At 51.1% G+C, this 13999-nt stretch overlaps 1 protein-coding gene and 1 long non-coding RNA gene across 2 annotated transcripts; one reads left to right on the top strand and one right to left on the bottom strand.

Annotated features, from left to right (window-relative positions):
• Positions 1 to 1385: 1385 nt before the first annotated feature.
• Positions 1386 to 4834, bottom strand: LOC309805763. Its single transcript, XR_014294301.1, has 3 exons — positions 4504 to 4834; positions 3544 to 3760; positions 1386 to 2189 (listed from the first exon to the last, which is right to left on the bottom strand). It is a non-coding gene; the product is annotated as an uncharacterized lncRNA (long non-coding RNA).
• Positions 4835 to 5075: 241 nt separating this feature from the next.
• SPC24 (SPC24 component of NDC80 kinetochore complex) lies at positions 5076 to 10479 on the top strand. The gene is made up of 5 exons (XM_082621827.1): positions 5076 to 5248; positions 8536 to 8680; positions 8849 to 8953; positions 9095 to 9171; positions 10260 to 10479. The coding sequence occupies exons 1-5, from the start codon at positions 5089 to 5091 to the stop codon at positions 10364 to 10366; spliced, it is 594 nt and encodes a 197-aa protein (XP_082477953.1). The 5' UTR covers positions 5076 to 5088; the 3' UTR covers positions 10367 to 10479.
• Positions 10480 to 13999: the final 3520 nt, after the last annotated feature.

The following is a 13999-nucleotide window of genomic DNA, read 5'->3' as shown; positions in this document are numbered from 1 at the left end:
CTTGTTCAGCTCATGCTTAAGACCCCATTCCCCACCCTCCAAACCCAGTGTCTTGCTTTGCTTTTTAAAAATACATGTCTGCAAAAAGGAATTAAATTGAGTTATTTGTAATGAGGTGGATGGACCTAGAGTCCGTCATACAGAGTGAAGTAAGAAAGAAAGGAAAACAAATACCGTATGCTAACACACATATATGGAATCTAAAAAACTGGTATTGATGAACCTAGTGGCAGGGGAGGAATAAAGACGCCGATGTAGAGAACGGACTTGAGGACACAGTGGGGGAAGGGGAAGCTGAGATGAAGTGAGAGAGTGGCATGGACATATATACACTGCCAAATGTAAAATGGATGGCTAGTGGGAAGCAGCTGCATAGCACAGGGAGATCAGCTCAATGCTTTGTGACCACCTAGAGGGGTGGGATAGGGAGGGTGGGAGGGAGGCTCAAGAGGGAGGGGATATGGGGATATATGTATACATATAGCTGATTCACTTTGTTGTACAGCAGAAACGAATACAAAATTGTAAAGTAATTATACTCCAATAAAGATATTACAGGGACTTCCCTGGTGGCACGGTGGATAAGGATCCGCCTGCCAATGCAGGGGACACGGGTTCGAGCCCTGGTCCAGGAAGATCCCACATGCCACGGAGCAACTAAGCCCGTGCACCACAACTACTGAGCCTGTGCTCTAGAACCCGTGAGCCACAACTACTGAGCCCGTGTGCCACAACTACTGAAGCCCTCACGCCTAGAGCCCGTGCTCCACAACAAGAGAAGCCACCGCAATGAGAAGCCCGCGTACCACAATGAAGAGTAGCCCCTGCTCACCACAACTAGAGAAAGCCCGAACACAGCAATGAAGACCAAACACAGCCAAAATTAAATAAATAAAAAAAATTTTTAAAGATATTACAAAAAAAGAATAGAAATTGTGCATGAAAAAATGTCTGAAAAAATATATATGTCTATTTTTATGGCAGAATATACATAACAAAACATTTACCATCTAAACTATTTTTAACCGTGCAGTTCAGTGCCATTAAGTACATTCACATCGTTGTGCAACGATCTCCACCATCCATCTCCAGAACTCTTTTCATCTTCCCAAAGTGAAACTCTGTCCCCATGAAACACTGACTTCATCACTCCCACACCCAGCTGCTGGCAACTGCCATTCTATTTTCTGTCTCTGAAATTCAACTACTCTAGGGACCTCATATAAGTGGAATCGTGCAGTATTTGTCTTTTTATGGCTGGCTTATTTCACTTAGCATAATATACTCAAGATTCATCCACGTTGTAGCATGTGGCAGAATTTCCTTACTTAAAGACTGAATACTATTCCATTGTTTGCATGCACCACATTTTATTTATCCATTCATCCATCAGTGGACACTTGGTTGCTTCCACCTTTTGGCTATTGTTAATCATGCTGGTTATACAAACATCTTCAAGTCCCAGCTTTCAATCTAGGGGGTATATACCTAGAAGTACAATTGCTGGGTCATACACTAGTTCTGTTTTCAGTATTTTGAGGAATAGCCAGAGTTTTTTCCAGAGCAGTTGCACCAACTTACATTCCCACCAACCAGTTTTTCCATGTCCTCACCAACAATTGTTATTTTCTGATTTTTTTAAAAAAAATAGTAGCCATCCTAATGGCTGTGAGTGGTTCTTTCTTTATTTTTTGGAAATGAGGTGAGTGGCCTTTTTGACAGGAGCATTTATATTTTTCAGGCTCTGGTTGTGCAACCTGGAATGGCTTAACTCTTGAAAAACCTTTCCCAGCTGATAAGAGAGCTATCATTAGCCCATGACTTAGAAAGGTTAAGAACTTGCCACGGTCATAGGTGAACTGCAGAGCCAGAAACTGAACCCATGGTCTTATCTCTTCTTCATTTCACTCAGCACTGTGCCTGCCTTTAGGCACAGAGAAGGCCAGCCCCTGCCACCAAAGGTCACATAGCTGATGGTGACAGACCAATCTCAGCATCAAATGCTCAGCTAACAGGATGGTGAACGATGCCATAAGCGCTGACTCTGGGGACCCAGCTCCATGCCCGGACAGTGACACTTCTGCAGGAAACAACTAAGGTGTCATCACTTATACATCTGCTAGCCACCCTATGTGACAAAGGCTGTGGAGCTTCTTAACCTGAAAATCTGGGGATGGCCTTCTGGGGTCCTGAAATCCAAAAATGTGTGCCTGTTGGGTACATTTTTCAAAGAAGAGCCTGTCTCGTTGCTTTCATTAGATTTCAAAGGAATCTGTGACCCGGGGAAGACTAAATAAATATATTAGTCTTAAGGATGTCCCCAGCTCCATGACCGCTGTAAAAATATTACAACATGAGCAGTCCCTGGCGTCTTGGCAAAAATTATCCCATGATAGTAAACTCTAAGGAGGAAGGTGGCTCCAGGCTTGGGGTTGGGAACCTGTCAGATTCTGGATGGTCAGTGGAAATCTTGACGCCTCTGTTGTAGTTTCTCTCCTCTCTCCCTGGCTGTGCCTTCTCTATCTGGCCGGCTTCTCCAACGTCTGCAATTGGTGGGTCTCAGAACTTAAGTCCTCAGACCTTGTCCTCTCCATTCTCTCCCCCAGGAGAGCTGTCATCTGATATTGGTTGCACCCTGACGACGCCCTGATTTCTATCTGCAGCTCAAATGTCTCTGTAGACTCATAGCCAAGCAACTACCTTTTTTTTTTTTTTTTTTTTTTTTTTTGGCCAGGCCGTGGAGCATGCGAGATCTTAGTTCCCTGACCAGGGATCGAACCCACGTCCCCTGAAGTGGAAGCATGGAGTCTTAACCACTGGGCCGCCAGGGAAGTCCTGCAACTACCCAGTTGATAGCTCCACGTGGTCAGCCTCCAGGCATTGCGAACTTCCCCAAGCTTTCCATTTCATGCAGCCCTCCACCTCCAAGCCTGCTCCCCTACCCACCTTGGCCACTAGTACCACCACCACCACCCACCACCCAACAGGTGTTTGGGCCAAACGCCCAGAAGCATCCTTTCTCTTCCTCAGAGAAGGATGGAATCCAGTCTTGCTGGCAAGTTCTCTTGATTCCAGAAGATCTGGAGCCAATCCAGTCCATAGCTCTTCCCTGCTTAACACCTTTGAACTTACTCTTTCCTCTGCCTGGTGCTTTGTTTCCTTTTTGTTTCCTTTTCCTTCCTATAAAGCACGTACTGAATACCAGGTCCCAGTTCACATGACCCCTTCTCAGGGAGTCCATCTTTGACCACCTAACCTAAAGCCACTTCCCTCCCCTGGTGGGAGTCACTCTGGTGACTCTGTCCTATGACCCTGTTTTATTCCCTGTAGCAGGTGTTCCTGGCTAAAATGATTCTGTTCGTTTGTTTCTTTGCTTACTGTGAGGACTTGCCACTAGAGCTGTGGCTTTCAATGATTTTTTACACAACCCACAGCAAGATACAAATTTCACATGTGACCCAGTGATCCAGGTGTTACGGCTGCATCACAAATTACCCCCAAGTTTACTGGCTTTAAACAAAGGCATGGATGTTGCTCACAAACCTGCAGTTTGGGCCGGGCTTGATGGGAACAGTTCTCTCTCTGCGCCTCTTGGTGTTAGCTGGGATGGCTCAAAGCCTGGGGGCTGGAATCATCTCAATGTTCACTCACTTACTTCTCTGGTGGTTGATGCTGGTTTCGGCTGGGACCTTATCTGGGAGACTCTTCACGTGGCTTGGGCTTCCTCACAACATAGCAGCTGGGCTCCCAGAGAGTTATCCTGGAATTGAGAAAGAGGGAGAGAGCGAGCTAGCACCAGGCAAAAGACGTATTCTAGTTTCTGACCTAGACTTGGAATTCACACGGCGTCCCTTCTGCCACATTCTGTTTGTTGCACAAATCCTGCTCAAGTTCAAGAGAAGAATCGGAGTCTGCCTCTTGATAGAGACTGGCAAAATGGGAACTATTTCTGTAGACTTTTTTGGGAAAATACAATCTTCCACACCCAGTAGACAAATGGGGGGAGTTTCCCAAAACAATACTTAGCTTTCTGTACACAATGCACTGATTTTTTTTTTCCATTGTATTTTGTTGAAAATGCTGGTCATGACCCGCTTATTTCTTCACCTCATTTGAGGGACATGTCACAAAAGTGAACAGTTTGTCTTTCCTCAACCGTAACCCCGCACACAACATGGTGCTCGGTGAGAATCAAACACCTCACCCACTAGCTTTCTACGTTTTTTTTTTTGTTTTGTTTTTTTTTTTTTTTTTGCGGTACACGGACCTCTCACTGTCGTGGCCTCTCCCGCTGCGGAGCACAGGCTCCGGACGCGCAGGCTCAGCGGCCATGGCTCACGGGCCTAGCTGCTCCGCGGCATGTGGGAACTTCCCGGACTGGGGCACGAGCCCGTGTCCCCCGCATCGGCAAGCGGACTCTCAACCACTGCGCCACCAGAGAAGCCCCTCTATGTATTTTTTATTTAACACCTATAAAGCACGTACTGAATACCAGACACTGACCTCATTCAACTCTCACACCAACACTGAAGTAGACACTATGATGATCCTCATTTAACTGAGGAGGAAAGTGAAGCACGGAAGGATGAAGCAATTTGCTCGGGGTAACACAGCTAGTAAGTGGCAAATCTGGGATTGAAACCCAATAAATCTGGATGCAGACTCCATTTTGCTACGCAGCCTCTTATAGAATTTACTTATTTATGATGTTTATTTTGAGTGTCCCACACACACACCGCTGAACCTCAGCTCCACGAGAAGTAGTTCTCGGCTTCGCCCCTAGAACACCGCGTTGCTCGCAGCAGGCGCTGGACCCGGAAAGAAACAGCTTGAAGCTCTTGCAGCCGCTTTCCAGCCTGCGCAGGCGCATCAGGCAGGACGCCGGAGGCACGCCCCCTCCCTACGCAGACTGGCCATCGCCAATGGCCGACAGAGGAGCTGGCGCAGGCGCACTAGTCCGACTAGAAGCGGCCTCCCTCATTGGCTGATGACTGACGTGGGATAAACCCAATGGAAACAGGCCTCTCCGGGAAGGGGGCGGGGCCCAGGGGGCAGTTAAATTTGCGCGGGATTGGTCCTAGTGTAGTCATGGCGGCCTTCCGCGACATGGAGGAGGTGAGCCAGGGGCTGCTGAGCCTGCTGGGTGCCAACCGCGCCGAGGCGCAGCAACGGCGGCTGCTGAGGCGCCACGAGCAGGTGGTGGAGCGGCTGCTGGAGACGCAAGACGGTGCCGAACAGCGGCTGCGAGGTGAAGGCCGGGTCGGGGTCGGGGGTCGGGGGGCGGCGGGCAGCCGGGCCCGAGTGTTGGTGGTGGTGGCCAGGCCGGCCTCGAACCTCCTCCCTTCTGGGCGCCCCATCCGCTACCCTATTTCCCCGTGCGACCGGCGGATGAGCATTGTCCCCTCTGAGCCTCGGTTTCCCCACCCATGAAATGGGCTTCAGGACAGCAGGCACCTCCCAGGGGTTTAGTGGTGAATGTAGAAGGTCTGACGCGCTGTGAGCAGGAGCTGGGACTCAGGGTTTGAATTGGGACTCAGGTGTCAAAGCGCCGCGTTTGAATCCCAGCACCGCCACTTCCCAGCTGTGAGATTTGAGTTGACTTACTTAACCTTGCAATGCCTCTGTTTCCCATAAAATGGTTGTAATAATAAATAGTCCGCATCTTCCTGCTGAGATTGTTCACATGTCTTACTGAGCACCTGCTGGGTCCAGGCATAGTGCCAGTCATGGGGTGACAGCCGGGAACAAAGCAAACAAAATCCCTGGGGTGTGGGTAGGGCTAATATTCTAGTGGGGTGAGGCAGAGGATAAACAAGAAAAATGGATTTGTCAGGAGATGATGGGCTAAGGATTTCAGCTGTTAACTCATGAACCCTCTGGTCCCAGTCCAGTGTTTCCCTCTCAAGCCTCAGTTTCCTCATCTGTGAAATGGGGATGCTGATAGCACCCCTTGATGGATCAAAGTGAGATTCATGGAGATGATGCTTGCACAGCACTGTGCCCTTAAAAGGGGCATGGGAGTTGCCCTTGTTGCAGCTTTTCTCAGCATCAGGGGTTTTTTGTTTTTGTCTTTTAAAGGCTTCAAACTTTTTTTTATTGTGGTAAAATTGACATAACCTAAGATTTACCATTTTAACTATTTTCAAGTGTCCGGTTCAGTGGCATTAAGTACATTCACATTGTTGTGTGAGCATCACCACCATCATCTCCAGTATTCCATTGTATGGATACACCACATTTTGTTTATCCATTCATCCATCACTGGACACTTGGGACACTTCCACCCCTTGGCTATTGTGAATAGTGCTGCTATGAACATGAGTGTACAAATATCTCTTTGAGTCTCTGCTTTCAATTCTTTTTTGTATTTTCCCAGAAGTGGAAATGCTGGATCAGATGGTAATTTGATATTTAATTTTTCTGAGGAACTGTCATCTAGTTTTCCACTGTGGTTTCAGTGCCAGGGATTTGTAATGCCTTTTGACAATTACACTTTATGAGAGGGTGCCGTTTGGGTTGAGACTTGAATGATCTGAGAGCTAGCCATGGGCTGGCTCCAGGAAGAGTGTTCCTGGCAGAGGGGACTGTCAATGCGAAGGTCATGAGGTGAGAATAAGCTTGGAGACCCAGGAGAAAGAGGTAGAAGATGAGGTCAGCAGGGGCCAGACTTGCCAGCCTGCGAGCCCCCAGGAGGAGTTTGGATGTTAGGCTAAGCACAACAGGTGTCCTGGTCAGGGTCTTCTGCTCTTTTCTCCTTCCTCCTTCCTTCCCTCTCCTTTCTTTCCTCCCCTCCTGCTCCATTAACTCCCCTTTCACTGATGGTTGAGGAGAAGCTCAGCATCACCCAACCTGCCTGGGTTTCAGAAGAACGGATGGATTTGGGGCAGGGAGACAAGAGTCGGTGTTCTAGGGGAGCTGGGGTTTTGATCAAAAGGATCCAGTTCAGATCCCGGCTTCAGAGCTAAGTGTGTGGACAAGCCACTGGACCTTGGGCTTCTGCTCATCGCCTCTCAAATGGGAGGAGGGGTTCAGCCACCCTCAGAGGGTGGTGAGAGTTCAGTGAGTTGGGGCTCCGTGGTCATCTGTGGCACTTAGCACATATTCGGGTAACGACAGCTTATAGTGAACGTCCATGGGGAAAAGATCATCCCAGGAGACTCGGTTGTTGTTCGGAGGGTGAGTGGAGAAGGGGCGGGAAGGCTGCAAAAGAGAGCCAGACCCTCAGCTCTCCTAACAGGAAGTCAGCAGGCACCATCTAACACAGACAGATCAAGAAATAGCAGCATAAGCAAATTATTTAGAAATATGAAGGTCGATGCCAGAGAAAACAGTGAAGAGTTTAAGTGGCTGCTTCAGAGGGTTGGAGAGGCTTAGAGAGGGTTATATGTTAGTGTGTGTGTTTAAATTTTCACAACCATAGACATGTAGTGCTTTGATTAAAAATTAACTTAATATAAGTTTATAAACACTTAAACACTGGCCCTTTAAGAAGCATTTTCATCCGTGCCTTCTCTGAGTTGGCAGGTTTCTCTGACTCTGTGGGAAGGAACACAGTAACCTTCTTAGGGTGTTCTTGATCTTTTTGGATGTTTTGTTCAAAATGTGTTTATTCTGAGTAGGTGTTGGCAATGTACGGTGATTTTAAGATGCAATCTGTGCTTTGAAGAAGAGAGACTAGGAATAAATAGTCCAGTGTGATAAGGGCTGTCCTGGGAGCACAGTCTCGCCCCAGGAGGGAGAAGAGAGTGCCCAGCCGCCTGAGTCAGGCATTATCCAGAAGGCCTTAATGCTGGGAATGGTGTGCCAGTGGGCAGGGACACAGGGGTACAGGTCCCTGAAAGACCGGCAGGCAGAGGCCCAGGACTGAAAAAACATGGCGTTTCTGCACGACGATGAGGCGTCTTTGCAGCCAGAGCAAAGGGAAAAGCACATGGTGGGGTGAAAAGCAGGGAGAGAGGAGGTTGGCAGGGATGCCGAAGGTGCCCAAAAAGACCTGGACATTATCCTGGAGACACTGGGGAGCCACGGGAGATCTTTGAGCAGGGGAGCAACTTAACATTTGGCCTCTGACGCAGCTGCTCTGAAGGCAGAGAGCAGAAAGGATTGGCAACGGGAGAGACCAAAGCAGGACACGGCAGGGAGGTTTTTGGGGTGGTCCTGGAGGCATGAAGGACCAGCACACGGAAGAAGGGGTCCTGCCAGACGGGATGGCTAACTGGATCCAGAAAGTGAGTCCCAGGCTTGTTGCTTGGACAGTGGGGTCGAGAGTGACGTCATAAATTAAGACTAGGTGTGCAAACAAGTACCAGGCTTTATTACTTTGGATGGATTCAAGTGTGATTTCGGTGAAATGGAAGCACGTGTGCCAGGTCCAGGTGACTCTCAGGCGGGCATTTGCAAATAGGACGATGGGTCTGGGAGCTAGAGATGGAAGTGGGAACATGGCCATAGATGGGGGCATTGAGACCGCCCTCTGCTCCGGGGCTCTCCTGGGGAGCCCAAGTTGAGGGGCACAGACTTCTCCCTGCCCCGCAGAGGTCCTCACTGCGGAGAAGGAGGTGGCCCAGAGCCTCCTCAACGCGAAGGAGCAGGCACACCAGGGCGGCGTTGAGTTGCAGCAGCTTGAAGCCGAGCTTCAGAGGGCCAGCGAGGAAGACACCCGTCTGAAGGCCAGCCTCCTATATCCTTTCCTGTGTGTGCAGAGCAGCCGGGCCCCAGCCTCACCCAGGAGGCCCTTGTTCACTCTAGAAAACACACCTGGAGCCAGCAGCCCCGGGCCCGACGGGGTTGGTGTGAGCACGTGGGCAGCCCTCCCTCCAAAGCCAAGGGTCCTTAACTGCCTGTGTACTCAGCTCAGCAGAGAGCTGGAGGAGCTCAAGGAGATCGAGGCTGATCTCGAAAGACAAGAGAGGGAGGTTGACGAAGACACGACAGTCACCATCCCTTCAGCCGTGTAGGTCCACAGACGCGGTGTGAGTGCGTGTGTGTGTATGTGTGTGTGCGTGCACGCAGCCCACAGCTCTTCGTTGGAGTCGATGCTGGAGTAACTTCTTTTCTCTCTCTCTCTCTCTCTCTGTTTTGTCTTCTCACGCAGATATGTGGCTCAACTTTATCGCCGAATTAGTAAAATTGAGTGGGATTATGAATGTGAGCCGGGGATGATCAAAGGCAGTATCCTTTGTGGTGAAAGTGGAACCCTGTGCACTGTTGGTGGGAATCTTAAACGGTGCAGACACTATGGCAGATCCTAAAAAATTCAGAATAAACACATGACCCAGCAGGTCAACTTCTGGGGATACACACGAAGGAACTGAAAGCAGGGACTTGAGCAGATGTTTGTACATCCATGTTCACAGCAGCACTGTTCACAAAAGCCAAAAGGTGGGAGCAACCCAAGTGTCTGTCAGCAGATGACCAGATAAACAAAATGTCCATCCATACGGTGGACTATTACTCAGCCTTAAAAAGGAAAGACATTCCGGCATATGCTACAACATGGATGAACCTGGAACATAATCTGCTGGTTGGAATAAACCAGACACAAAAAGTCAGTACTGTATCATTCCACCTACATGGGGTCCCTAGAGGAGTCAGATTCATGGAAACAGAACGTAGGAAGGGGATTATGATGGGAGGGGGAGTCAGTGTTTAATGGAGACAGAGCTTTGGTTTTGCAAGATGAAAAGAGTTCTGGAGATGGTGGTGATAGTTGCACAACAACATGAATGTGCTTAATGCCACTGAACTGGACACTTTCAGATGTTTAAGGTGGTAAATATAATGTTCTATGTATTTTACCACAATTAAAAAAAAAAGACAGGGACTTCGCTGGTGGCGCAGTGGTTGAGAGTCCGCCTGCAGATGCAGGGGATGCGGGTTCGTGCCCTGGTGCAGGAAGATCCCACATGCTGCGGAGCGGCTGGGCTCGTGAGCCATGACCGCTGAGCCTGCGCGTCCAGAGCCTGTGCTCCGCAGCGGGAGAGGCCACAACAGTGAGAGGCCCGCGTACCGCAAAAAAAAAAAAAAGACAGTACATTATCTTAACTTTCTGATCATGAAAATTTCTTTCAGTCTCTAATTATCTTAATAATAACAATTTAAAGGCAGTGTCCTTTCGTACATTATCTTAACTTTCTGATCATGAAAATTTCTTTCAGTCTCTAATTGTCTTAATAATAACAATTTACAGGCAGTGTCCTTGCGTCGTGGGGGGAGGGGGAGGGCCATGTGCGCTGTTTCCCTTACATCTGCGCCCTCAGTCCATCATGGCCCCAGCGTAGCTCAGCCCATCCACCTGGACAGCACCCAGCTCTCCAAGAAATTCATCAGCGACTATCTCTGGAGCTTGGTGGACACGGAGTGGTAGCCAGGAGCCTCTGGGACTGCATCGTACAGTCCCACACAGTGGGAATCAGCCCGTGGTGGGTGGTCAGTGCCTCAGTGGTGAGATTAGCTTAACATTAAACGTTTATACGTAAATGAGTTTTTTACTGGATTTCTTCCCCCGTTCCGCCGTCTTGACTTTGGCCTCAAATGCTGGACTAGGTAACCAAAGAAAACTGACTTAACTGTGCCAGGCCTGTGACTTCACGTCTGTGACAACACATACAAATGACACCGTAGTATCCAATGACAAATTCCAGGTCTTCCGTCATCTGTGATTCAGGTTTGGCCCTTTTTATCTGTTCATTCTCTGAGTGCCACTGTGTGTCCAAGCTGTGCTGGGAACCCAAGGCAAGATGAAGGATCCCTTGAGCCAATGGAGGAGTCAAAAGCGATCAGATGCCACCCTGGAGCTAGAGAGCATCCAGAGTGCTTCAGGACCCTGGCCAGGGAGGGGGCCTGCCCAGGGGATGGGGGTGGCATTTTTGCTGGGACTGGAAAGGATGAGTCAGTCAGGAAGAGATTACACTATAGGATATATAGGGTCCCATCCCTGGCTCCAGGGTGGGCTGGGTGTCAGAGACCACTGTTTGCCTCCCTGATATTTGTTCTCCCCTCCCCGCTTCGTAAGGAAATCCTTTTAGCTGCCCAGTCAAAACACAGCTTTTCCCAGCCTCCCTTGCAGTTAAGTTCAGGACAATGAAGTGTGAAAAGAAGTGTTGTGTTTGACTTCTTAAAAGGCAAGGGAGGGCTTCCCTGGTGGCGCAGTGGTTGAGAGTCCACCTGCTGATGCGGGGGACATGGGTTCGTGCCCTGGTCTGGGAAGATCCCACATGCCGCGGAGCGGCTGGGCCAGTGAGCCATGGCCGCTGAGCCCGCGCGTCCGGAGCCTGTGCTCCGCAACGGGAGAGGCCACAGCAGTGAGAGGCCCACGTACCGCAAAAAAAAAAAAAAAAAAAAAAGGCAAGGGAGTATACCCTTTCCCCCTCCCCTCTGTTTTCTGGAACTTGAGTGTGATGGCTGGAGCCCTGGCAGCTGTATTGCCACACTTAAGGAGGGGTGCAATCCTCTAGGGATGATAGGAACCTGGTTCCCTGATGATGGTGTAGCTGGGTATCAATGCTGGACTTCCTTGCGGGTAGGGGCTAAACTATTATGTGTGCCTTTGTTATTTTAGTTTTTCTATCACAAACAGCCAAAATAAACCCTAACTGATTCAGCATGCAACCAGGGCCTGGGCCAGCCAATTGATTTCTTCACCTAACCCCCATTCTCAGTGACTGAGGTACTACTAAGAGTGGGAAGCCTGTGGCCAGCCTGCCTGCCTGTCTGAGGGTAGAGAGTGAGAAGTAGGGTCCTTTCAATATCAAGTGCCTCTTGGATACAGCTTTTCCTGAAGCCAGTAGATTTGGTAGTTACATGAACCTCTGGGTGTTGGGTTTTGTGCACCTCTGTACCATTTACAGTAAGTACAATTTGTATTTCTTGATCAGAGAGGGACATGCTAGGCAGAGGGAGCAGTAAGTTCTAGCAGCTCCTGAGTACATCAAGTGGGCACTAAAAATAGTCCATTCCGGTGTCTCTCGGAGGCCCTAGAGCAAGGGATCCTGCCTGTCGGGCTCCAGGAGATAGACCCAAAAAAGGGGTTGTTAGTCTCGCTGAAATGTAAGCAGCCCCAGTCCATCTGGCTCACAAAGAAAGATTCCCAGAAGAACTTTAGAGGCCCTGCTTTTATGCCGAGGGCCTGGCTTTACATATCCAAGGAAATGTTCACATAAGCCCTCCTGGGCTGTTTTCATTTTCAAGGCTGGCAGAGTTTTTTATGATGTGAAAAAGAAGCAGAGCCCTTTATTTGTACCCTTGGCCTCCAAAGGGCAAAAGACTTGATCTAGACCAGGGTTTTCCTGCTTCGGCCTTCATGATGTTTGGGCTAGGTCACTCTCTCTGGTGGGGGCTGTCCCGGACATCACAGGATATCTGGCAGCATCCCTGGCCTCCACCCACTAGATGGGAGGAGCATACCCCTGTCGCGAAAACCCTGCGGGGGGCGCAGGCACACTCAGGGCTGCCACCCCCCTGCCTCGCAGCCTCAGCCAGGAACCAGTCAGTCTTCTGCCAAGGTCAGCTGACTAGCTGCTGTCACCTTGGTGGCTGTTCCTGTGACACAGCCAGCCTCCACCTGCTCCCCTGCAGGACTGCTCCCCGCCCTGAGTAGACCCGGCCCAGCGGAGGGTCCCAGGGTGGGCAGAGAGGCGTATTTCTCTCTAGTTCAAACAGATTTGCAGGTGCAGAGTCCCTGGGAGAGAAAGCCGGTGTTGAGGGGCGGGTGCAGTTACAGACGCAGGCTTCTCTCTACCCCGGGCCCAGGGCCTGAACCCCCCATGGGCCTGCTCCCCGCCCTCTGAGCAGTGGCCTCGCTTTGTTCTGGGAGGGGCCCTGGAGGCATTGCCTGCCCAGAACTCAGTTTCCCCAAGGAGAAGAAGGTGGCTCCAGGGCGGCAGCACGGACCTAGGCTCAGAGGGGCCCCGTCGCCCCAGGCCTCCCCCGCAACCAGCCCAAGGAGTGAGCAAGTGGGTGAGGAACGCAGCCCAGTGGGGCCCGGCGGGCGCATTCAGGGAGGTGCCTGAGCTCACAGGGGCCGCGAGAGGCCCTGGCCCTCCACATGCCTGGGCCCTGACTCACTGCCCGGCACTGGCTGGACGCCCGGACAGCCTCGGCCCGTGGCCTCCAGGCTGCACACCCACTCCCACCCCTGCCTGCTCTCCCTCTGACAGCCGGCCCATGGGCAGCCAGCAGCCAGCTCTCTCGGCCGGGCCTGTTGGAGTGCATGCAGGATCGGAGTCCCCCTGACCAGGCAGTGAGTGGGGAACCGAGGCCTTGCGCCTGCAGAGGTGAGACTTGACCCCTCACCCCCAGCCCGTTCCTCCTGCACCGTTCAGGCCAACACCGTCCCACGCCGGTGAGGAGTATCCATTTTACAGGTGGGGGAGCCGAGGCACAGCTTGGTCCAGTCGGTTGCCCAAAGTCACAGGACAGTGACACCCTGGGAGGCTGAACTTGGCAGTGGGGCCCCGGGGTCCGTGGAGGAGCATCTTGGCTTTTCAGATGAGAAATGGCCTCCAAGGCGCCTGCCCCTTGTCCGAGGTCACCCAGGTAGAAAGAGACCAAGGACTGGAACTCAGGCCTGTACTGGGTAGAGCCCTGCTGGGCGACAGAGCAGGGTAAAGTTCTAGACGCTTAGTGATCAGTGGTTGCCGGTCAGATATCCACACACCTGGCCAACCTGTCTTATAATTGGTGTTTCTGGGGAAAATAGCCAAGGGTATATGGAGTTGAGAGGCCAAACCCTTCACACTGGACCTCCGGCAAGCTTGGTGGGCCGAGGCTGGTGAGAGGCTGGGAGGACTGGTCCCAGGGCATCAACACAGACACGGCAGTGCTTGGACCACCCTCGGGGAGGCCCCAGGACCTCCCGGCGGCTCCCCGACTGACTCAGAAGTGTGCGCTGGGCATCTGTGACCTGCCAGGCCCCCTTCAGGGAGCCACACTCCAGTGGAGGCCACGAGCAGGTGCCGTGTGCCGGCTCCCAGTGCCCTACAGGTGATGAAACTGAGGC

The sequence above is a fragment of the Mesoplodon mirus genome, assembly GCF_964341445.2.
Source record: "Mesoplodon mirus genome assembly, chromosome: 5".
Taxonomy (NCBI): Eukaryota; Metazoa; Chordata; class Mammalia; order Artiodactyla; family Ziphiidae; genus Mesoplodon; species Mesoplodon mirus.
This window is presented reverse-complemented; position numbering and strand designations above follow the sequence as displayed.